This window comes from Topomyia yanbarensis, chromosome 2, assembly GCF_030247195.1.
Source record: "Topomyia yanbarensis strain Yona2022 chromosome 2, ASM3024719v1, whole genome shotgun sequence".
NCBI lineage: Eukaryota > Metazoa > Arthropoda > Insecta > Diptera > Culicidae > Topomyia > Topomyia yanbarensis.
The window spans coordinates 227,889,927-227,914,963 of NC_080671.1; the positions used below are offsets into that span (position 1 = coordinate 227,889,927).

Genomic DNA, 25,037 nt, shown 5'->3' on the forward strand with positions numbered 1-25,037 from the left:
CTGGCCGAGATGAGCTGAAAATTTTCACCATTTTTGGTAGTTTTTGAAAGATTTTTTAAAACACAGTATTTTCGGTATTAATGCATGTTATACATACTCCAAATTTTAATACAACATTGCGGAACATATTTTCGATGAAATTGCCTTAAACCTCAAATCATTCTATTAAGTATGATGGAAGCTATTAACGTTCAAAATCTGACGCGAGTGCTAAAGCCTATATTTTGAAACGGGCCCCCATATTGAAACGTTAGAAGTATTCTACTTCAAAAACATGACGACAGTAGCGCACCTGGTTTGGATATCCCAGCTACCTTCGAAACCGTTAGAGATTTTACACAAGTTGAATGCTGAAGATAGACGTCTGTTTTCTGTGCTTACATTTTACTGAACAAATGAAGAGCACTCTTACGAGTTCTTTTTGTTCGAAAGGTAGTTCTTTTACAATTGTCGTTAAAATCTCAAACATGTCGTTTGCTAGTGCAGCACCACATGCAGTTCACGAAAAATAGTCCAAATTTTCTTGTTCCTATACATTGCAAACTGCCTTTATCACACTACAAACTTTGTATTTTTAGATCTGTTCGTAGAACGTATGATAGAGTGGCCAGTAACTCACACTATGCTATCAGTTTAAGTCAATGCCAAAAAGCACTCATGGCACTTGGATATTCGCCTGGAATAGCATCTATCCCTACAATAAAACAAGTATTGGCATATTACGAACATATATGTCACCAAGAGTCTAAATGTGGAAATAGATCGTCACCAATTATGGTCATAAATGCTGCAAATGGCACCGCTCATATCGTGGACGATAAAGTGTTGATCACGTTTGATGGATTGTGCATACTAGATTTTTATTTCGCTGTACTTCATCACGAGATTTTGGAGACCAGCTGTATTTCTCCGATCAAGGGCACAAATCTACAGCAGCCGCCGATATATTTGACGGACTCACCAGGTATTTATCTATATTAGTAACGCATACAACGCTATGATATTTCAATGTTTTTTGAATGTGTACATTTCTTTGTGTTTTGTTAATGTAGGATAGATGAACCCTTATTCATTTTATTAGTAAGGATATCACACTATTTCGCTGGTAACTCAGCTGCACTTAATTGGGTATCAACATGTTTGCATCATTTCTAAGAAGTTTTACAACACTGAATTGGTCGGTGTTAAGTCAGACCGGACCAAGTCGCAAAATATCACAAAATGAGGTAATGATAGCACTGTATAAAGAATTTCTACATCTACATTCCACTTTTACCAGATTTGAAATATGAAACAATAAACAAGACTTATGGTAAAAAATATTTTCCAATTATAATGTAAAGGATGCTGCGATTCAAACTTTAAACGCGTTTTTCTCGAAATGAATGCACTGTCACTTAGTCCGGTCTGACCTAACACCGACCACTTGTAAAAGGAAAATACTCGCGAAGCGAAGCGAAAAGTCAAATGCAATACACCCTTATTCATCCCACCAGGGTTGCCAAAATTAAATCTGTATTTTTGTCCTAAAAAATCTTTTCATCTGTATTTACTCTTCGCAAAATCTGTGTCGATATCTGTATCGAATCTGTTGAGTCGTTTAACCTTTTGCTGGATAATCTATCGAAGATATTAATTCTTGTGGTTTAAATCAGTCAAGCAAGGACATGTTTACATTTTTATAAAAAACACTACAAGTCGTTCTGGTATTTTACATCCAGAAACTTGAACTTTAGCAATGTGCGCAATTGAAAAATAATTTTCTTCTTCATTTAATGACTTTTGTTGATATATAATGTTATATACATTAAGTCGACCAATGCAGCTGTCGAATTCTCGGAAAAATTGAGAATTAACAAAGACACAGAGCATTACAATTACGGCCAATTTCTTCACTGGATGAAAACCAGTTTTCAGGTTGCTGGTGACCAATTTTCCGAAAACCGTTTCAATCATTTGAAGAAATTGGCCGTTAACGTTTCTGGAAGTAGACTTCAGCCAGACGTTTGCTGGGTGCTAACCTGAGTGTATTACAAACTTTTGTCTTCAGAGTGAGCTAACTCCGCTAGCGAATGACGGATCTCAATAGTAGCACGTCTGTAATAACATACGTACATGGAACTATTGAGAACCAGAGCTACAGGTCCAAAGCCCTGGTAAAGGAGGATGGTTGTGATGATCCGGGCCGAGATCACCACGTAAAGCAAGGTAGGGCATAACCCCAATTCCAAGGCGTGAAGCGACCCGTGCCGAGGGATGAGTGATCGAGGGGGTGAAAAAGATGCTCGATCGTTAACGGAGCCTGTGGGGTACCTGGGCAACCCCCACAGTAAGCGTCCCTTACCACGCTAATGCGGAGCTCTGGCGTGGCGGATATATATTTCTCGCGCTACTCGTGGGACTATACATGGAGGTAAATAAAAATAAAAACAAACATACGGAGGTGCCAAACCCCTTCGCAAGAGGTGGTTTGGCGAGGTCTCCCCCCCGTGGGGAGAGTAGTGGAGCGATGAGTGCTGCACCCGAAAGCACCAGTGACCCCCCAGCAGCGGTAGGCAATATCCCTACCAATGCATCGGAGGGGCCAATAGCTGCGATGCGCAAAGTAGCGAAGCAACTCGATTCTATAATCGACTTCGCTAGCGCAAAGCAGAACATAGCCAAGGAGTTGAAGTTGAGCCTCTTGGAGCTCCGGAAAGCTGTTCGTGTCGCAAGACAGGAACAGCAGGCCTATGTTGAGAGGGTGGAATGTCGGGAGAGGCCCGACAGAGAAACCCAGACAGTGGCCTCCAATAGGGAGGAAAGAGAGAAGGTCGATAGAGGTTCACAGACAGTGGCCTTTACCTTCTACGGAGCAGCCACGTCGATCGGAGCGGCGACTGAGTTCCCCTCGAAGGGAAAAGGAAAGGGCAATCGCAAGACGACATCGAATGCGAAGCGCCCTAGGAAGTCGCCAGGCGAGGGTACCAAAACCGACACCACTCGGCGTGCAACCGTTAAGGTCAAACGCCGCCTGGGTGAGGTAAGCGAGGGCGAGAGTGACCTCGCTGTGGAGAGCGATGGTACCAGCAACCCGGCACGACCGGGGCAGGGGGGCTCAAACCCCTGGACGCTGGTCACCAAGAAAAAGCCGGCACCGAAACCGGAGGTACCGCGGCCTGTGAGGAAGGCCAAGGACAGAGGCGAAGCCTTGTGGTTAAAAACCGACAAGGACAAATACGCCGATGTCCTTAAATCGATGAAGGCGGCCGAAAGCCTCTCGGCCCTTGGGCAGGATGTGCGTAGCGTAAGACGCACCAACACAGGAGAGATGCTCTTGGTGCTGAAGCGAGGCGCACAATCAAGTGCAGTATATAAGGCCTTGGCCCAAGAGGTCCTTGGTGAGGGCGCCCAAATCAGGTCGCTAGGTGCGGAAACAACTCTCCAGTGCAAGCACTTGGACGAGTTCACGACCGCAGAAGACGTCGTCGCAGCCGTCAAGGAGCACTGCGGCGTCACAATCGAGCGGGCCTCTGTGCGATTGAGGGACGGACCCTCTGGCACCCAAGTAGCCTACCTCAGGCTACTGAATGCGGATGCCAAAAAGGTAACCGAGAAAGGGAAGCTGAAGATCGGCTGGTCGGTATGCCCTATTAGTATACCCCAGCCGCCTTCAGTGGACAGGTGCTATCGGTGCCTAGAATCCGGCCATAAAGCATACGAATGCAAAGGCATATATAGGAGCAAGCTATGTCGTCGTTGCGGCGAGGAGGGGCATAAAGAGCGGGGGTGCACTAAGGCATATAAGTGCCTTATCTGCACCGCTAAGAAGCAAGCCCATAAACATGCTATGGGCGGACCTTCGTGTCCCTTCGGCGAGTTAAATAAGAAGAAGCCGTGAGAGTCACACAGCTAAATCTTAACCATTGTGCAGCAGCCCAACAGCTGCTGTGGCAGTCGGTCTCGGAGTCGAGGACAGATGTCGCCCTCTTATCAGACCCGTACAGCATCCCTGCCGGCAACGGCAATTGGGTGTTGGACGGGTCTGGAATGGTGGCAATCTGTACAACGGGAAGGTTCCCGGTTCAAGAGGTAATACACCCCTCCGCCGAGGGTGTGGCGATTGCCAAGATCAATGGTGTGTTCTATTGCAGCTGCTACGCCCCACCAAGGTGGCCAATAGAACAGTTCTACCAGATGATCGACAGGCTGTCGTCGGACCTCGTGGGCCGGAAACCGGTAGTAATAGCGGGAGACTTCAACGCTTGGGCAGTGGAGTGGGGCAGCCGCTGTACAAATAGCAGGGGTCAAGCGCTAATGGAAGCGTTTGCGAAACTCGATACTGTGCTAGCTAATGATGGCTCCGCTAGTACATTCCGTAGAAACGGAGTGGAGGCGTGGATTGATTTGACCTTTGCCAGCCCGAGTCTGGCTCCAGGCATGGAATGGAGGGTAGACGAAGGCTACACCCATAGCGATCATTTAGCAATCCGCTTTAAGATCAACTATGGTGTGCAGCATCCGAGGGCGGGAGATCCCTGTCAGGTACGCGGGTGGAAGTCCAATCACTTCGACAGCGAAGCTTTCACCGCGGCCCTGGGACTGGAGGCCAACACCGACAGTCTAAGCGGGGATGCGCTGGTAGCTGTTCTATCACGCGCGTGCGACGCCACTATGCCGAGAAAAACACTGCCAAGAAACGGTAGATGCCCGGTATACTGGTGGAGTGCCGAGATTGCAGCTCTACGGTCAGCCTGTCTCAGAGCTAGACGTAGGATGCAAAGAGCTCGCACCGAGGATGCAAGAGAGAACCGCCGTGAAGTGTTTCGAGCTGCGAAATTAGCCCTTAACAAGGCTATTAAAAGCAGCAAGAGAGCGTGTTTCGACAACCTGTGTGAGAGTGCCAACGCGAATCCGTGGGGTGACGTCTATCGGATTGTGATGGCCAAGACCAAAGGGGGCTCCTCACCCCCAGAACGGTCTCCGGACCGGTTGGCAACGATTATCGAAGTACTCTTCCCGTCTCGAACCACAAGCCCCTGGCCACCTGCACTACGAGACAGTGCGGGCACGGTCGAAATGGTGGCTCCAGTGACGAACGAAGAACTACTCGCAGTGGCTAAATCCCTAGCAATGAACAAAGCTCCAGGGCCGGATGGAGTTCCGAACAACGCTCTCAAGGCAGCGATCATAGCGAACCCGAACATGTTCAGGCTAGCTATGCAGAGATGCCTTGACGAGTGCCGTTTCCCCGATAGATGGAAAAGGCAGAAACTGGTGCTGTTGCCGAAGCCCGGGAAGCCGCCAGGCGACCCATCGGCGTACAGACCAATCTGTCTGATAGACACGACTGGCAAACTGCTTGAGAGGATCATCCTCAACAGGCTCACCCCGTACGCGGAAGGTACGGACGGTCTGTCAAGCAACCAGTTTGGCTTTCGGAAGGGTAAGTCCACAGTGGACGCTCTCAACTCAGTGATAAATACTGCCGAGATAGCGATCCAACGAAAAAGGCGAGGTATTCGATACTGTGCGTTAGTGACACTTGACGTGAAGAACGCATTTAACAGCGCAAGCTGGGATGCCATCGCGCTCTCGTTACACCGGCTTAGCCTACCGGTGGGTCTGTACCGGATCCTGGAAAGTTACTTCCAAAACCGCGTACTGATATACGAGACCGATGCCGGTCAGAAAAGGGTTCCGATTACCGCCGGAGTCCCGCAGGGCTCGATCCTAGGCCCGGTGCTATGGAACCTCATGTATGACGGGGTTCTGAGACTGAAGTTCCCTCCTGGGGTCAAGATCGTCGGCTTTGCTGACGACGTAACCTTGGAGGTCTACGGGGAGTCAATTCCTGAGGTAGAACTAACCGCAGAACACGCGATTAGCACGGTGGAGGAATGGATGAGCGCGAGAGGCCTGGAGCTCGCTCATCATAAGACGGAGGTAGTTATCGTCAACAACCGCAAGTCGGCACAACATGCAGTTATCCATGTGGGAGAAGTCGCGATCACTTCACAGCGAAGTCTGAAGTCTCTCGGAGTCATTATAGACGACAAGCTGACCTTCGGCAGCCATGTCGACTATACGTGCAAGAGAGCGTCGACTGCTGTTGCGGCACTATCGAGAATGATGTCCAACAGCTCAAAGGTGTGCGCCAGTAGACGTAGGTTACTGGCAGGCGTTGCCGTATCTATCCTCAGGTACGGCGGCCCGTCATGGCCAAGAGCACTGAGGGTAACCAGTTACCTACAGAAACTGGAGAGCACCTACCGCGTGATGTGCCTCAGAGTGATATCTGCCTACCGCACGGTATCACACGATGCATCCTGCGTGATAGCGAGCATGATGCCAGTCGGGCTGGTCATTCGGGAAGATGAGGAGTGCTTTGAGCTACGTGGAAATAGGGGAGCCCGCGAGTGCACCAGGGTGACCTCGGTCGCCAGATGGCAGCGTGAGTGGGACAACTCCTCGAAAGGTAGGTGGACCCACCGGCTGATACCTAGCATATCGAGCTGGGTGGGAAGACCCCATGGGGAAGTTCACTTCCACCTGACACAATTCCTGTCAGGCCATGGCTGTTTCCGTCAGTACCTCCACAGGTTCGGGCACGCGGAGGTCCCAGTCTGCCCGGACTGCCCAGGTGTAGATGAAACTGCCGAACACATACTGTTCGTATGTCATCGGTTCGACGTCGAAAGAAGAGCAATGCTTGACGTCTGTGGCTGGGACACAACCCCGGATACCCTTATTCAGCGGATGTGTCAAACGGTGGAGAAGTGGAACTCAGTCTCGGCTGCTACCATCCAGATTGCCAGTAGGCTACAGGTAATCTGGCGAACCGAGCAACAGACGGCGGGCACGGCTAACTAGTGATTGGTTAGTTGGAGCGAAAAAGGCCAAGCGCAAAATAAGAGAGTGAATGGTCTGTTCATGTCGAGGTAGGTTGGCGCAGCGAATGGCAACCGCGTAAGGGGTAAACCCAGCCACCCCGAAGCAAGACAGAAGAGTGAGTGTATAGGCGTATAAGTGGACTGCCTCATGCCAAGACGGGAGGGTCGTAGCGTAGTATGTTGGAACTAAGCTATCGATGCCTCATGGCGTGGCAGAGGAGTGAAAGGGTGAGCATCCAAGTCAGTCTCACATTGCATGTTAAGGGTGAGCATAAAAGTCAGCCTCACAGGTTGGTAGAGGTGAGCACAAAAGTCAGCCTAGCAAGGAATGAAAAAGGTGAGCACAAAAGTCAGCCTCGCATGGTATGTCAGAAGTGGGGCCTAAGAAAAATGTCCCACATGGGATGCCAGAGGGAGTGACAAAGGTACAATAGAGTGGCACGATTGAGAGTGAATCAGGTGATAGGGTGAGCACCCAAGTCAGCCTCACATGGATGGGTAGGGCGAGCACAAAAGTAAGCCTAGCAAGGAATGAGTAAGGTGAGCACACAAGTCAGCCTCGCATGGAACGTAAAAGGTGAGCACAAAAGTCAGCCTCATGTGGGAGTGTTTGAGAGTGAATCAAAGTGTGATTGAGAGAGCATCCAAGTAAGCCTCATACAGGATGTATGATCGCGTGAGTGAGAGTGAATGAGTACATTTAGTACAGCCATCCCCCCAGAAGTAATACCGAGAGGTAGTTCCTGGGAGGAATGATGGCGGAGCCCAATGGAGTTTAGTCGGTATTAATGGCTGGTCACCATTCGAGTCCGACACGCCCCCAGTGCACCCCGTGTGGTAGATTGGACCCTACCGTTAGCACGTGTACTGGGCTAGGACATAAAGGTCTTCTCCATTGTGAAAAAAAAGAGTGAGCGACCAATCTTAAAAGTGAAGATATATTTTAATATACTGGGCTAAGCTGAGAGAGACAGAGAGGAAGCATTACTGAAACTGAAAAAATATGTCTAAAACAGTATTTGTAACATCATTTCTCAAAAATCTGTGTATCTGTACATACACGGAAAAATCTGTATATCTGTACATACAGATTCTTGGTCTGAAAATGGCTGAAAAATCTGTATAAATACAGATTATTCTGTATTTTTGGCAACCCTGCATCTGTAACCCGCCAGGGTAACAATTTTGCACTGGGTGGAAATATACCCTTTTTTTGCGTATACACTCCGTAGAGTGTATTGTTTACGTAAAATTATGCTCACCGCTGTTCGGTACCGTTCACATTTAGTTGTAAATTTTTGTTCATTTTCGCGTTTGTGAACGGTTTTATTCGTACAGATAGGTTAGATAATTTTTGTTTTACGTTTGTGAATTAGTGACATAGGGTTTAGGTAGGTCTCCGCTCTCCTCTCGCTGTAAAAGTGATTGCTAACTATGCTGTACCATGGCAATGATAGCTATGCGGCGGTGTGTTTTTTGGTGGTTGTTCGGTGGAGTGAAAAAGGCGGCCATCGTGATGGACAGAAAGTGACGGACCACGAACAAGAACAGACGTCCAGAGAATTTTGCTTTCGGGACAGTTTTGCGCCACCGTAATTGTGGAGTTTAGTGCGCGCGTGTGACAGGAAAATCGCTGTCGAAAAGTGCCGGTTTGTGGTTCGGGCACAGTGCATAGTGTGGTGTCGGTTCGCCAAAAGGGGTTAGCTAATTGCAAAGGAGTTCTTTCGCTACCCCGGCTAATTAACAAGGAACCGAACATCAACCGTTCTCGCTATAGAGGATAAGTCGAACGAGCCTAGCTCTCCTCTATAGCTAAGGGGCCATGCATAAATGACGTAGCATTTTGGGGGGTAGGGAGGGTTTACCAAATTTGTGACGAAGTGTGACGAGGGGGAGGGTAGGGTCAGAAGTTGTGCGACGTAGCATTAAGTTTAAAACCCATTGTTTTGAGAAAACAATTTAATGATCCTCCATTCCCAAAAAAAAATAATTTTAATTCAAACAAGTTACTTTTGGTGCGGTTTTTCATGAGGTAAATTTACGATTCGCGGAATTACAAGTTCGCAAAAATACGAAAAAAAATTGTATGTGGATTTAACTTGCTGCATTAGTTAGCTAATGTTGCTAACTAGTAGACTTAGTTTGGAAGCTGAATTAAATTTTCACTTCGGATTCAACCAAACAAAATTTAGTAATTTAGATGAACGTATGGTTCTTAGAATCATTGGCAGCTGCACGATTGTGAACTGAGAGAACTTGTCTTCATGCTCTCCTTGACATATAAAATTCAAAATCAAACTATCAACACTATATTTAACATGAAATGGGCTTATTTTGCACGCAATTTGCTGTTATAATGGAAATGTTGATAAAAGTCGTCAATCATTTTGAAAGGACATGTATTTAAAATAATTGAAAAACAAATTTAATTTTTTTTTCATCACATGGGCGCTGTGCATGGGACGAGGGGGAGGGGGTAGGTATATGCTACGTTATTTACGAGGGGGAGGTTAGAATTTTGTGACCAAATGCTACGAGGGGGGAGGGAGGGGTCAAAAATCGCCGAAAAAAGCTACGTCATTTGTGTACGGCCCCATGTCATCTGCATATATAAGCGCTTTAAGATGTTTGAGTATAAAGGTAATGTCATTAACGTACAAAATAAAAAGAAGAGGGCCTAAGTGGGAACCCTGGGGTACGCCAGAGGTGACAGAAATTGGTTCCGAGAGTATATTCTGAAAGCGAACTGTTTGTTGACGTTTCGTTAAATATGATTCGAGCCATTTCAATAGTTTATTTTCTATGCCATATTTTTGCAGTTTGAAGAGTAATAAAGGTATGTCAATACGGTCGAATGCTTTACTAAAGTCTGTGTAGAGTGTTTCCACATGGTTGCCATTGTCCATTGCATTTACAGTAAATGTTACAAATTCTAAAAGGTTTGATGTTGTTGAGCGGCCTTTATAAAAGCCATGCTGCTTGCTTGTTATTTGATTTTTGATTTGCTGAAATATTTTGTCATTTGCTAGTTTTTCGAATAATTTTGGAATGCATGATATAATGGCAATCCCACGATGGTTTCGGATGTCCGATTTAGCGCCTGATTTAAAAATTGGCACTAAAAAGGATGATTTCCATATTTCTGGGAATGTTCCATTTTTCAGTGACATGTTGAAAATATGTAGTAGTGGTAGAGTGAATTCTTCTGCAAGATTTTTTAAAAATATTGGTGCTATTCCGTCCGGTCCAGGTCCTTTTGATGCGTCCAAGTTTTTTAGTGCAGTGGTAATTTCGTGTTCAGATAGTTCGTGGACGGCAATTTCATTTGAAAATTCAGGTATAAATGAAAAGTAGTCGCGGTCGCGGTCTGTTTCGGAATATGAAGTATAGACTTCTTGAAAGAATTTTCCAAATAAATTGCAAATTTCAGTATTGTTATTTCCTACATGTCCGTCAAAATGCATTTGGGATGGAAAGTTGCTACTTTTCAATTTCGTTTTCACATAATTGAAGAAATTCTTTGGATAGGTCTTGATTTCAGTCTCGATTTTACGATTATATTCTTCATGTGCAGTGTTAATGGCTATGTCGAGTTGGGAGCAAATATCCAGATAGTTTTGCCGATTTGTAATGCTATGTTCTTTCTTGTAAATTTTATGTGCCTTTTGCTTTCTATTTTTTAAATTTTTCAGATGTTGGTTGAACCATACAGGCTGCTGGCCGCCATGAGTTCTTCTTCTTCTTTTTACTGGTACTGTTCCAGAGATTAAATTAGTTACAATTAAATAGAATTTAGTCACTGCTTCGTTGACATTTCCTTCTATACTCAATACAGTTTGCCAATTTATTCTACATAGTCTACGTTTGACTTCTTCGAAGTCAGTTTTATGGTATTCCGGCACTTCCTCATACTCCAAGTCGTTCGGGGAAGAGTTTTGATGAATAAAAATTGAATATTCGATTGCTGTGTGAAATACTTCATTTTTCCATAATGGAGTTAAAGATGCATTAACACAGAAGTCTTCAGTGCAGTTCGTGAATAAGAGGTCTAAATATGAATTTTGTTTATTTTTTACATGGTTGATTTGGTGCAGGCCAAATTCAGATATTTTGTCAAAGAAGTATTGAAGTGTTTCATTTTCGCCTACGACAGGGAGTAAGATTCGTTTTCAATGTCTACGATGAAGTTGGTGTTACGTTGATTAAAGTCGCCATAAATATGCAGTTTTACTTCAGGTTCCATGTTTGACATGATAGATTCTACAGTTTGAAAAAATAGTTCAAATGATTTTTGTGAGCATTTCAGGTGGAAAGTACACAGAGGAGAATATGTGCACTTCTCCTGATATTACTGCTTTTGCCCATATATGTTCAAATTCTATATGTTTAATGGTTTCTATTTCTTCTGAAGGAAAGTCTGCGTTTATGGCTATAATGACTCCTCCTCCAGACTTTTTATTACAAAGAGACAAATTACGGTCATGCCGAAATACATTAAATTGATTTCCAAAAATTTCTTCGCTTCTTACGCTTTCATCCCAGCTACTTTCTGTTCCAAGAATTATATTAAAAGAAGATGAAATTAGTTTTTGTTGGATTTCTTTCATTTTGGCTGGGCTTTTCATTCGATTAAAATTTTGGCAATAGACCAAAATTTCAGTCGAATTCTGTTGTGGATGCGAAGAAGTTTTTGGAATATTTAAATTACTTACAGTTATATTTTCTTCCTCTATAGAGGGCGTCGTTACTTCCGAAAATTCGACGTTCCAAATTTATGCGTAGCTTCGCGGAGTTGTTGAAAGCGCCTGGTTCTTTCGCTTGATAAAAATTTTCCATAAGAGTCGAGGTCTGCTGCTGCTTCGTCTGGGTTTAGCCCATATTCTTGATAGACTTCGATGAAAATGCGCAGGAGATGGTCAGGAGTGGTCGGTAGTCCTTCGGATGCGAGCGTCATTTTGATGCTGGTCGGCGTCATTCCTTCCACGCAAATAGATGGGTGTTGGTCCTTCATATATGCCAGGTATAGGCGTACAATGTTCATTATTTTTGGTTCACGAAGTCTGGCCTTTAAAAAGCGACCGTCGCCATTCGTTGATTGTGACGTGAGGCGTACGATTGGAGGGTGCAAGGGGTCCAGTTCAAATTGGCTGTCTGTGTTCGAATGTTGAGATGTGGTCGCCAATGTGTTTAAACTATTTTCGCCGCTGGTAGGTGTCACTTTCATTTGTTTGGGTTGAATGTTTTCATTAGCTGAACGGTACGGGTTGATGGTGTCACATTTTTTAAAGTTTATGAAATTTGTTTTTACTGCTGGTATTGCAAGACCTGCAATCGGATGTTCGGTGGTTGTGGGAGGAACGGAAAATTGTTTTTTCGCCGTGGCAAGTAGTAATTTGTCTGACGTCTTACCACTGTCGTTATGATGATGATTGTTAGCGCGATCGTTGTCACGTTGACTTGACTGCTTACGACGTTTTCGGTTGCGCCTTGCCTTATCAGCAGCTTTCTCCTGAAGTCGTCGAATGCGTTGTTTGGCGTCGTATTTTGTCCAATCCTTCTTCCATTTCCATTTATCGCCCAAAAATCACCAGCCTGGAGACGTATGATCTATTTTCTGTTGGATTACTGTTGCGTGTGATTTTCCGCTAATTCTTCAGCCAGGGATTTTGATTGATTCATGCCATTTTCTGGTATTGTCATGTTGGAGATTGCAATGGAAATAGCTTTCACTTCTTCCTTCAATTCCTCCAATAGGTCGGAATTGACGAGAGGGTACGGCTCAGAACATTTAGTGGAAATCAGTTCGTTCTCGAGGTGTGATAGCCGTTCGTCAATTTTATGATTCATATTGTCCGATATTGTTTTGGTCGATTTGCTGATGGTGTCGATCGAATTTTGCAACAAATTGTCACAAGAATGAAAATGCTGACCTAGTTTACTGTATATGTTTTCGTTTTTTTTTATGGACGACTTGCATTGACTGCTTCACGTCGTTAAGTAATTGTTCGATGCTACCGAACAATTCAAGACTGTGGCTCTTTAGGTCAGCTGTGGTTCGATGTTGTGTGTCCGTATGCGACTTCATCATTTTTAGCAGCTGATCTTGTAGATAGATCATTTTGCGTGTGTCGACCTCTGTCCTAATAATGTGCTGGCAGTCCGCACACACAGGCACCATAAATGCCCGGATAAAATTTTCCTGATTACGCTGCACACCTACACAGGCAGCATGGTACGATCTGCTGCAAAATTCACACTTCCAGAGGAAGCGGTCGTCGTTTATGTTGCAAGTTTTTACACCGCACTGCATTATTTTACTATTACTTGAAGTTCAATAGCACTGTAACTTACGAGGCACGCGCGCGATGTTTGTTTACGTAGCTAAAAAAAATACTAATTAATAAATTACTTGCGGAGCGCTTGAAGAGGCGTCCGCACTCGTTGACGGTTCGAGTGAAAAAATTCATTTGATGAACCAGAGATTCCTCGCCCAACACTGGCGCCCAGTCCCGATCAATTTGTGTTGAAGCGAGGATTCTCGGGTCAACAAAATCTATGTCCATCACTTCCTATCGAGAAACCGAAACAGAATACTGGATTCACAGCCCCGTACCAAACTCAGAACCAGCCTTACGTTCCTGAATTGACCGAACAGCTGGCGGGACCATCATATCCGAACTTTTCGATATCCACCAATGCGGGAAACGGATCGATGGTGGCCCCCAGGAATTACTCGCGAAACCCGCAACGCGTCGCTGATTGGAAAATTCGGAAGTATGCTGGAACTGATGAAGGAACTGGACTTAATGAGTTTTTGGACACCGTAGCAAATTACGCTGCGTGTGAACAAATGTGCGAAGATGAACTTTTCAATTCTGCGATGCATTTGTTCACTGGCAATGCTTTGACCTGGTATCAGGCTATACGTGCGCAAAACCGGTTGTTTAACTGGAACCATCTTGTATGCGAGCTCAAGGTAAATTTTGTACATCCTGAACTTGATGCTACGCTCAAAATGAAGGCTCTCCAGCGCCGGCAGATGCGCAACGAATCTTTCCAGGAATATTTCCTGGAAATGGAGAAAATATTTCGTGCGATGACGGTTCCAATGGCACCGAGCGAAAAACTCGACGTGCTCAAGCGGAACCTGAAAGCCGACTATAAACAAATGCTAATCCTCAGGCCAGTGAACACGCTTTCAGAATTGATGAGTCTTGGTAAATCGATCGACGCCTCCAAGACGCCGATTTATCAGAAAGTTTTCGGTTCTTCTCGGGAAGTCGCTGCTTATTCTGACAATCCACCACAAAACAAACAAAAACATAATAATCAAAACCAAAAGGGAGGTGGACAGAATAACGGCAACGCAAAATCCAAAACGTTTTGGAGCAAGAATGCCAAACCGGCAGGTCTTGATTCAAACAAGCCTTTTTTTTTTTTTTATTTCGATTATAGAGGTTTTAACCTTAAGGTCATTCGCCTCTTCGGGTTAGAAAAATCTCTTATGACAAATTTCTAACCCTATGTGCGGGGTCGGGACTCGAACCCAGGTGCGCTGCGTACAAGGCAATCGATTTACCAATACGCTACGCCCACCCCCACAAACAAGCCTCCTGACAATCAGAAAAAGAAACAGCAAGGGAATCAGGACGGAAAGAATCTCGAGGGAAACAATCAAAAACCAATCGAACCACCGCAGAAACCTATAATGTGTCTGGAGTATTTGGTGGAAAAGCATCGTCCTCCCGTGCTCGGCGTCTGCTACAATTGTGGAGACAAAGGACACGGATATGAGGAATGCCGGAAACCAAAACGGGTCTTCTGTATCGTGTGTGGGTTTAAAGGCTTTGATGTTTCTCGTTGCCCTTACTGCCTAAAAAACGGGATCAGAACCAACTGAAGTCGCAGTAGGAAGTAAAGCAGCGCTCCAAACAACTAATAATTAATCCCCAGATTTACGACAGTTTTCGACCGGCTCGTGATGAGGACTATGATAATTCGTTGTCTGTCGAAACCATCCTCCTTGACGACCCGTTCGATAACCGTCCATTTGCAATTGTCGCAGTGTACGGCAAATCCTTCAAAGCCTTGCTCGACAGTGGTAGTAACGCCACAATCAGGGTTGCCAAAATTAAATCTGTATTTTTGTCCTAAAAAATCTTTTCATCTGTATTTACTCTTCGCAAAATCTGTGTCGATATCTGTATCGAATCTGTTGAGTCGTTTAACCTTTTGCTGGATAATCTATCGAAGATATTAATTCTTGTGGTTTAAATCAGTCAAGCAAGGACCTGTTTACATTTTTATAAAAAACACTACAAGTCGTTCTGATATTTTACTTCCAGAAACTTGAACTTTAGCAATGTGCGCAATTGAAAAATAATTTTCTTCTTCATTTAATGACTTTTGTTGATATATAATGTTACATACATTAAGTCGACCAATGCAGCTGTCGAATTCTCGGAAAAATTGAGAATTAACAAAGACACAGAGCATTACAATTACGGCCAATTTCTTCACTGGATGAAAACCAGTTTTCAGGTTGCTGGTGACCAATTTTCCGAAAACCGTTTCAATCATTTGAAGAAATTGGCCGTTAACGTTTCTGGAAGTAGACTTCAGCCAGACGTTTGCTGGGTGCTAACCTGAGTGTATTACAAACTTTTGTCTTCAGAGTGAGCGACCAATCTTAAAAGTGAAGATATATTTTAATATAGTGGGCTAAGCTGAGAGAGACAGAGAGGAAGCATTACTGAAACTGAAAAAATATGTCTAAAAACAGTATTTGTAACATCACTTCTCAAAAATCTGTGTATCTGTACATACACGGAAAAATCTGTATATCTGTACATACAGATTCTTGGTCTGAAAATGCCTGAAAAATCTGTATAAATACAGATTATTCTGTATTTTTGGCAACCCTGGCCACAATTATAACTAAAAAGCTATACCAAAAGTTTTCGAAAAGTCCATTGAAAAGGTTGGAACGACCATTCGAACTACGTTCTGCAAATGGTCAATCCTTACCAATCATTGGACAAGCGTATCTCCCGTATACTTTTCAAAATTTGACAAAGGTCCTATGCACTCTTGTAGTAGAGCATCTGACCGTCAACTCCATTCTAGGTATGGACTTTTGGCGCGCCTTTGGGATTTCTCCTGAGATACAAAACTGTGCTCTGTTGAACTCAGGTCAGGAATCGGAAGACGACGAAGAAGATGAAGTACCGCGTGAGTCGATACTCACTTCGGAACAGTTAGCGCGCGTAGAAGAAGTAAAGAAGTGTTTCCAGGCAGTAGAGCCCGGAAAGCTAAACCCAACCTCATTCACAGAGCACAGGATTGTCATCAAAGATGAATTCCAAGGTGCGGCACCCGTTTACCGATATCCTTATCACATGAGCCCAAAGAAACTGTCTAAGGTCTGGGAAGAAGTTGACCGATGGCGGTCTATGGGAATTATCGAGGAGTCTGATTCGGATTGGTCGCTTAATATTGTGGCGGTCACGAAACCAGACGACTCAATTCGTCTTTGTCTAGACGCTAGGCCTCTCAATGAGCGTACTGTACGAGATGCATACCCTCTGCCCCACCCTGGGCGAATATTGGGCGGCTTACCCAAGGCGAAGTACCTGTCCACTATAGACCCCTGGCCAAGGATAGTCGCAAATATACCGCTTTCAGTGTTTCCGGCAGGGGTATGTTCCAATTTACTCGTCTACCATTTGGTCTCGTCAACAGCCCCGCTACTCTGGCGCGACTGATGGACCAGGTTCTAGGACGAGGTAAATGGGAACCTTACGTTTTCGTCTACCTAGATGACATCATCGTGGTAAGCGAAACGTTCGAGCATCACATACAGTTGCTCAAAGCAGTGGCCGATTGTCTAGCAAGAGCCAACCTAACCATCAATTTGGAAAAATCCCGTTTTGGAGTCCCCGAACTAAAGTTTCTTGGTTATTTGTTGAATCGGGACGGACTCAAGGTCAATCCTGACAAAATTCAGCCGATTCTCGACTACGAGAGATCGGTTACCGTGACGAAACTTCGTCGTTTCCTCGGTATGTGCGGTTATTACCGCCGCTTCATTGATCGGTTCAGTGAGGTCACTGCTCCCTTGAGCGATCTGCTCAAAACGAAAACCAAAAGCTTTGTTTGGAACTCCGAGGCAGAACTCGCGTTCCTTAAAATTAAGGAACTTCTAGTCACTCCTCCAGTTTTAGTCCCACCAGACTTCTCCAAAGAGTTTATCCTTCAGACAGACCCTAGTGACGTAGCAGTCGCTGCTGTTCTGGTGCAGGAGTATCCCGAGGGTGAGAAAGTAGTTGCTTACTTTTCGCACAAACTGACCACTCCCCAAAGGAACTATCATGCAACTGAGAAGGAAGGTCTGGCGGTGATAATGGCGGTTGAACACTTCCGAGGTTACTTGGAAGGTTATCATTTTCGCCTGGTCACTGATTCGTCAGCGATTACATGGATACTGAAGACTAAATGGAAAACCAGTTCACGTTTGAGTCGTTGGAGTTTAGAATTACAACTCTACGACATGCCTATTGAGCACCGGAAAGGCAAGAACAATGTCGCTCCTGATGCGTTATCCTGGGCCGTAGCAGCCGTTTCAGCTTTGTCCACCTCAGACTGGTACTGTTCCATGAAGTCAAAAGTTATCCAAAATCCTGACGACTATGCCGACTTCAAAGTAGAAAATGATCAACTTTTTAAGTATGTCAACTCAAAAGTTGTTCCGTGCGACTCGCGGTTCAGTTGGAAACTCGTCCCAGCACCCGAGTTCCGTCAAGATTTGATCCAACGTACCCACGAAAATTTGCTTCACGTGGGATACGATAAAACGATCCACGAAGTGCAGTTGCGATATTACTGGCCTCGTATGGGATCGGAAGTACGAAAGTTTATTCGAGAATGTGGAACGTGCAAGGAAATCAAAGCTCCTTTCGTCCCAGTCCAGCCCGAAATGGGTCAGTCGCGTGCGACTAATGCACCATGGCGAATGGTTTCTGTGGACTATATTGGTCCTCTTCCAAAAAGCAAACGTGGCAATCAACACTTGCTTGTCGTCCTCTTCAGCAAGTACGTCATGTTAACCCCCGTTCGCAAAATCGCTAGTACGTCACTCTGTACGATACTGCGCGAACAGTGGTTCAATTGCCATGGTAGCCCGGAAATTCTTCCGAGTTCAGTCAATTCATAAAAGAAACCAACGTCAAACATTGGCTGAACTCCCGCTATCATTCGCAGGCTAACCCAGTGGAGCGAACAAATCGCTCGATAAACACCGCAATCCGGGCATATGCTCGAACCGAGCAGCGCAACTGGGATGTCCACATCAGTGATGTGGAGCGCATCCTAAATAATACCGTTCATTCCTCCACTGGATTTAGTCCACATTTCATTATACACGGGTGTGAAATGGCATCTGTCGATGACTTCAGCAGGATTTCCGGTGAGGGTGACCTAGAAACAAGACACCAACAGTTAGACAAAATCCGGGAGATTGTGGTCAAGAATTTGGCAAAGACTAGCGAGGGCATTCGACATCAGTACAACTTGCGTCATCGAAAGTTCTCCAAACCTTTTGAAACGGGACAAATGGTGTACCGTCGAAACATGAAGTTGTCGAATGCACTCGAGTCTTACAATGCTAAACTTGGACCACAATACTTACCGGCAAAAATTATCACCAAAAGGGGTGTATCCTCCTACGAGCTGGAGGATTTAACAGGTAAAAACCTTGGAGTTTGGCCAGCAAATCTTCTTAAACCAACATAAAAAAACTTTTTTGTGCCGTCTGTGGACTGACGGTATGCTTTTATATGGATTACTCACTTGGGAGTTTTCCAAAAGCAGCCGACAGTTCCCGACGGCAACAACATGGACTTTGGTCCGAATAAAAAAAACAATGAACATTTCTCCGTCTTCTCTATTTTTATTGGGAAGACCAACTCTGCCGCGGGAAGCTTCTTCATTAGCTTCATGCATTTTTCAGAGCCACACTCGCGTAGTGTGGTAAACAAACATCCGCACAACATATATGCTCTAGCGCCGGTGACGGTGGGGTGCACTTCTCCACTTAAAACAAAAACAAGTGCACTACATCGTACCGTCATTCGGTCAACGGTTGCATTAATCAAACACTATCTGCAGTGTTCGACAAACAAAATTATAACATTCTTTTGCGCCCCACTCGCGCAGTGAGGTAACCAAATATTCACACAAAATGTATGCCCCGGGGCCTGCCACTGCAACGGCGGGGTGAAATTCACCGACTTTAAAACATAAATTCTACACCGTGCAGTTCTTAAAGGCCCCGGCCGCATCGAATACATCACTTTCCGCCGTGTTCGGCAAACCAAATTATTCAAAAACCCCTCTTCATGGGGAACACTCGCACCTACGGGTGCACAAAATTATATAAAATTTCTCCTTGTTTGGGTCACTATATAAAAAAACACCTTTCCCCTCTTCGCCGGGGACACCTCGATCGCGTGAGTGGTCCCACTACTCCGAAACCGACCGTAAACGAAATAAAAACCGCGAATATAAACAATTTGCGATCGCCAGTTTCGCGAACTGTTTTGTTTATTTACAATTTTGATGATTCATTCATCATATCGAATGGATCATCATTTTGACATATTCCCTGATGTTCGCACCAAGGCTCTGCATCATGCAGGTGTGGTCTGATTCGGATTAGGATGGAATGGGTGTTAGGGGAAGATGTGGGTTAAAAAGCGCCGCGCGTCTTCGATTTCGAATCGAATAATAAAGTTTTATTTCGCATAATTTTGGGTTTGTGGTTAAACCTGGGATGGTTCGTTTGATTCCAGCGGGAATCATTTTGATATTTTTAAATTATGCGAAAGACATTCTTTGGTCCCTCTCAAACGTTTCTTTTGCCATGTACGAAGCGTTTTGAGACGAAAAGGGACGCATATACAAACATTTTGTCCGGAATGTCTGCGAGTGGGAGAAACGATGACGTGTTAAGCGGTATGGTATGTGTGAATGTATGAGTGTAGAATCGTATTGAAGGAATGAATGCATGTGTGAATGATAAGATGACATTGTTTTGGGGTCAATTCGAAGTGCTTATCGGAATGTGAATGATCGAGTAGGCCTGTGATTGAGGATGAATGAATGGGATAATTGTATGAATGTATTTGGATTGAAACCCCAGCACAGGCTTGTAGTACTGGTACCGTTAGGACACGAAAGATATTTTTGGACAGTCGATGAAAAAACCGAACAATGTAATGCCGACAACCGTTCCCCTGCAAGTTGAAACATTGAAAATTGTCAATGCCACTTGCAGAATTTTGGGAATTTCGAGTTGTTACCGATCTTGTTTTCGGATTGGATTTAGGGTTCAACCCATAACCGAATAATGACAATGGCTGATAGCCTCTCGCTTCGCGTATGCTGTCAGTATTATCAGACCCAACACAGACAAACAGTTCACCGGTTAGGACATCCGGTCGATTAGTTTTTGAGATGAAAATTTATAAATTGCGGAAGAAATGATTAGGTGTAGTTAGTTTTTCTTTGTTTATTTATTGATTCATTTCGTTATTATTATTGTATCGGTGTTAGGTGTTAGGTTAGAAAAAAATAGTTTCCAATTTTTTTTTCACCAGGTGTGGGCGAGATTGTAACCCGCCAGGGTAACAATTTTGCACTGGGTGGAAATATACCCTTTTTTTGCGTATACACTCCGTAGAGTGTATTGTTTACGTAAAATTATGCTCACCGCTGTTCGATACCGTTCACATTTAGTTGTAAATTTTTGTTCATTTTCGCGTTTGTGAACGGTTTTTTTCGTACAGATAGGTTAGATAATTTTTGTTTTACGTTTGTGAATTAGTAACATAGGGTTTAGGTAGGTCTCCGCTCTCCTCTCGCTGTAAAAGTGATTGCTAACTATGCTGTACCATGGCAATGATAGCTATGCGGCGGTGTGTTTTTTGGTGGTTGTTCGGTGGAGTGAAAAAGGTGGCCATCGAGATGGACAGAAAGTGACGGACCACGAACAAGAACAGACGTCCAGAGAATTTTGCTTTCGGGATAGTTTTGCGCCACCGTAATTGTGGAGTTTAGTGCGCGCGTGTGACAGGAAAATCGCTGTCGAAAAGTGCCGGTTTGTGGTTCGGGCACAGTGCATAGTGTGGTGTCGGTTCGCCAAAAGGGGTTAGCTAATTGCAAAGGAGTTCTTTCGCTACCCCGGCTAATTAACAAGGAACCGAACATCAACCGTTCTCGCTATAGAGGATAAGTCGAACGAGCCTAGCTCTCCTCTATAGCTAATAGCCAAGGAGAACGAAGCAGGGCGGACAAAGGTTCCCCCTGGGAAGTTTACTGTGGTAACTTCCGGGATCGTTTACGGCGAGTAGACGATCCGGCGATTCGTCGCCAACATCGCTAGGGAGGTTCCAACAAAGGAGCCAAGCTCACCTCCCTAGCTAAACGCCAAGGACCGCTGCCGGAGCAGCCAACGACCAAAGGAGAACGCGGCCGTCGTTGTCCCGGCCGGTCGGAGGAAACCGCCCGCCTTTCCGCCTGCAGCAGTGAGCCACCAGCAGCAGCGAAGTGGAGAGTTTGGGGACAATAAAGTCGGTAAATTTAGTAATTTATTTTGTTTTGTTTACCTTTTTGCCTTTCTCATATAGAAAGGTTATGCAATCACTCTGAAAAACGCCAACCCAATCCCGGCCCGGAGGGCCGAGTGTCATATCCCATTCGACTCAGTTCGTCGAGATCGGAAAAAGTCTGTATGTGTGTGTGTATGTATGTGTGTATGTATGTATGTATGTATGTGTGTGTGTATGTGTGTATGTGTGTATGTATGTGCGTATGTGTCAAATAATTTCACTCATTTTTCTCAGAGATGGCTGGACCGATTTGCCCAAACTTAGTCTCAAATGAAAGGTGCAACCTTCCCATCGGCTGCTATTGAATTTTGGATCGATCGGAATTCTGGTTCCGGAATTACGGCTTTCAGAGTGCGGCCACACAGAAATTTCTCATATAAACTATAGGAAAAATTAAAAATAGAATTTTTATTTTTGATGCTAAATGTGTTCAAGGTGCATGAAACGTCGAGATTTGATGCAAACTCGAAAAAAAATTTGACTACGATTCACTTTTTTGGATTTTGGCACATTTTTGCCTTTCTCATATAAAAAGGTTATGCAATCACTCTGAAAAACGTCAACCTAATCCCGGCCCGGAGGGCCGAGTGTCATATCCCATTCGACTCAGTTCGTCGAGATCGGAAAAAGTCTGTATGTGTGTATGTATGTATGTATGTGTGTGTGTGTATGTATGTGCGTATGTGTCAAATAATGTCACTCATTTTTCTCAGAGATGGCTGGACCGATTTGCCCAAACTTAGTCTCAAATGAAAGGTACAACCTTCCCATCGGCTGCTATTGAATTTTGGATCGATCGGAATTCTGGTTCCGGAATTACGGGTTTCAGAGTGCGGCCACACAAAAATTTCTCATATAAACTATAGGAAAAATTAAAAATAGAATTTTTATTTTTGATGCTAAATGTGTTCAAGGTGCATGAAACGTCGAGATGTGATGCAAACTCGAAAAAAAATTGACTACGATTCACTTTTTTGGATTTTGGCACATTTTTGCCTTTCTCATATAGAAAGGTTATGCAATCACTCTGAAAAACGTCAACCTAATCCCGGCCCGGAGGGCCGAGTGTCATATCCCATTCGACTCAGTTCGTCGAGATCGGAAAAAGTCTGTATGTGTGTGTATGTATGTATGTGTGTGTATGTGTGTGTATGTATGTGGGTATGTGTCAAATAATGTCACTCATTTTTCTCAGAGATGGCTGGACCGATTTGCCCAAACTTAGTCTCAAATGAAAGGTGCAACCTTCCCATCGGCTGCTATTGAATTTTGGATCGATCGGAATTCTGGTTCCGGAATTACGGCTTTCAGAGTGCGGCCACACAGAAATTTCTCATATAAACTATAGGAAAAATTAAAAATAGAATTTTTATTTTTGATGCTAAATGTGTTCAAGGTGCATGAAACGTCGAGATTTGATGCAAACTCGAAAAAAAATTTGACTACGATTCACTTTTTTGGATTTTGGCACATTTTTGCCTTTCTCATATAAAAAGGTTATGCAATCACTCTGAAAAACGTCAACCTAATCCCGGCCCGGAGGGCCGAGTGTCATATCCCATTCGACTCAGTTCGTCGAGATCGGAAAAAGTCTGTATGTGTGTATGTATGTATGTATGTGTGTGTGTGTATGTATGTGCGTATGTGTCAAATAATGTCACTCATTTTTCTCAGAGATGGCTGGACCGATTTGCCCAAACTTAGTCTCAAATGAAAGGTACAACCTTCCCATCGGCTGCTATTGAATTTTGGATCGATCGGAATTCTGGTTCCGGAATTACGGGTTTCAGAGTGCGGCCACACAAAAATTTCTCATATAAACTATAGGAAAAATTAAAAATAGAATTTTTATTTTTGATGCTAAATGTGTTCAAGGTGCATGAAACGTCGAGATGTGATGCAAACTCGAAAAAAAAATTGACTACGATTCACTTTTTTGGATTTTGGCACATTTTTGCCTTTCTCATATAGAAAGGTTATGCAATCACTCTGAAAAACGTCAACCTAATCCCGGCCCGGAGGGCCGAGTGTCATATCCCATTCGACTCAGTTCGTCGAGATCGGAAAAAGTCTGTATGTGTGTGTATGTATGTATGTGTGTGTATGTGTGTGTATGTATGTGGGTATGTGTCAAATAATGTCACTCATTTTTCTCAGAGATGGCTGGACCGATTTGCCCAAACTTAGTCTCAAATGAAAGGTGCAACCTTCCCATCGGCTGCTATTGAATTTTGGATCGATCGGAATTCTGGTTCCGGAATTACGGGTTTCAGAGTGCGGCCACACAGAAATTTCTCATATAAACTATAGGAAAAATTAAAAATAGAATTTTTATTTTTGATGTTAAATGTGTTCAAGGTGCATGAAACGTCGAGATTTGATGCAAACTCGAAAAAAAAAATTTGACTACGATTCACTTTTTTGGATTTTGGCACATTTTTGCCTTTCTCATATAGAAAGGTTATGCAATCACTCTGAAAAACGTCAACCTAATCCTAATTTTTTTTTCGACTCGTTTAGGGTTTCTGGATTTTAACAGGGGCGTAGTTGATGGTTTACGGAGAGGGGTTACACCCCCCCCCCTCTACTGTTCGCGCCCCTCCTTTAAAAATCTCCTTAAATCACCCCTCAGACCACCACCCCATCCAGCCCTCATACCCTCCCTTTCAACCCCATCATCTTGATATTTTTTTGTTTCAAGTGTTTCACCGTCGACACGTAGCTCATCAAGTTCGTGGCTGGCATGCCATTGTGTATAAGTGCAAAGTGTACTAAGAATGTAATGGACATTTCTACGATTATGTTGAACATAAAAAGCCTCCGTGCCATAGTTTAGAGAAATGAGAAAGGCACAATTGCACCGCTAGGTGGATTAAAACAGGTTTTTTTGTTGTTACGAAAATCCGAAATTCTGTGGAGGCACCTAGGCCGCACTGAAAAGAAGGGTTCGCCGGGCAAACAAGAACCCGAGCAGTGGGCAAACCCCTACTTACACATCCCACTATTTAAGCTAATGCGTTCAAAAGAGATAGCAGACGCTTCTTGAAGTAATATGTTTAAATGGGTGGGATGAATGCTAAGATGAATTAGGGTACAGTTATCCTACCTGCGAAGGAGAAAACTGTAGTAGAACTTGCAATTTTTTTGACGTAGGACTACGTCTTTGTTTTCGATATTGGGGTGCACGTTGCAAATTCTGCAAAAATGGTATGTAACGTAAAGTGGTCCAATTTTAAACGCATATAATTGAGCCATCTTACGATAAATTTTCAAATTTTTTGCGCATATCGCCCCGGAATACTTCTAAGAATAGATTCCAATAGTTAAACCCAAAGATTTTTGATATCATGGCATTAAAAATTTAAATAACAACCTAGTCAATATATCGCGCATTTACACACAGAAGATAGCGCTTCCCTAGTCCAGCACGACAGATTTGTGTACCTAGCGCGCTACGCTTCTATGAATGACGTCATCATCGACTATTTAAACGGACGGA

The 25,037-nt window shown here is 44.1% G+C and overlaps 1 protein-coding gene across 17 annotated transcripts in view; it reads left to right on the top strand.

The window, feature by feature from the left end:
• Positions 1 to 25,037, top strand: part of LOC131682950 (uncharacterized) — a 1,036,787-nt gene that overhangs the window by 785,892 nt on the left and 225,858 nt on the right. For all 17 annotated transcript variants that reach the window (XM_058964754.1, XM_058964756.1, XM_058964760.1 and 14 more), the window contains exon 8: positions 579 to 964. In XM_058964754.1, the coding sequence (XP_058820737.1) occupies positions 579 to 964 (386 nt within the window). The remainder of the gene's footprint in view (positions 1 to 578; positions 965 to 25,037) is intronic.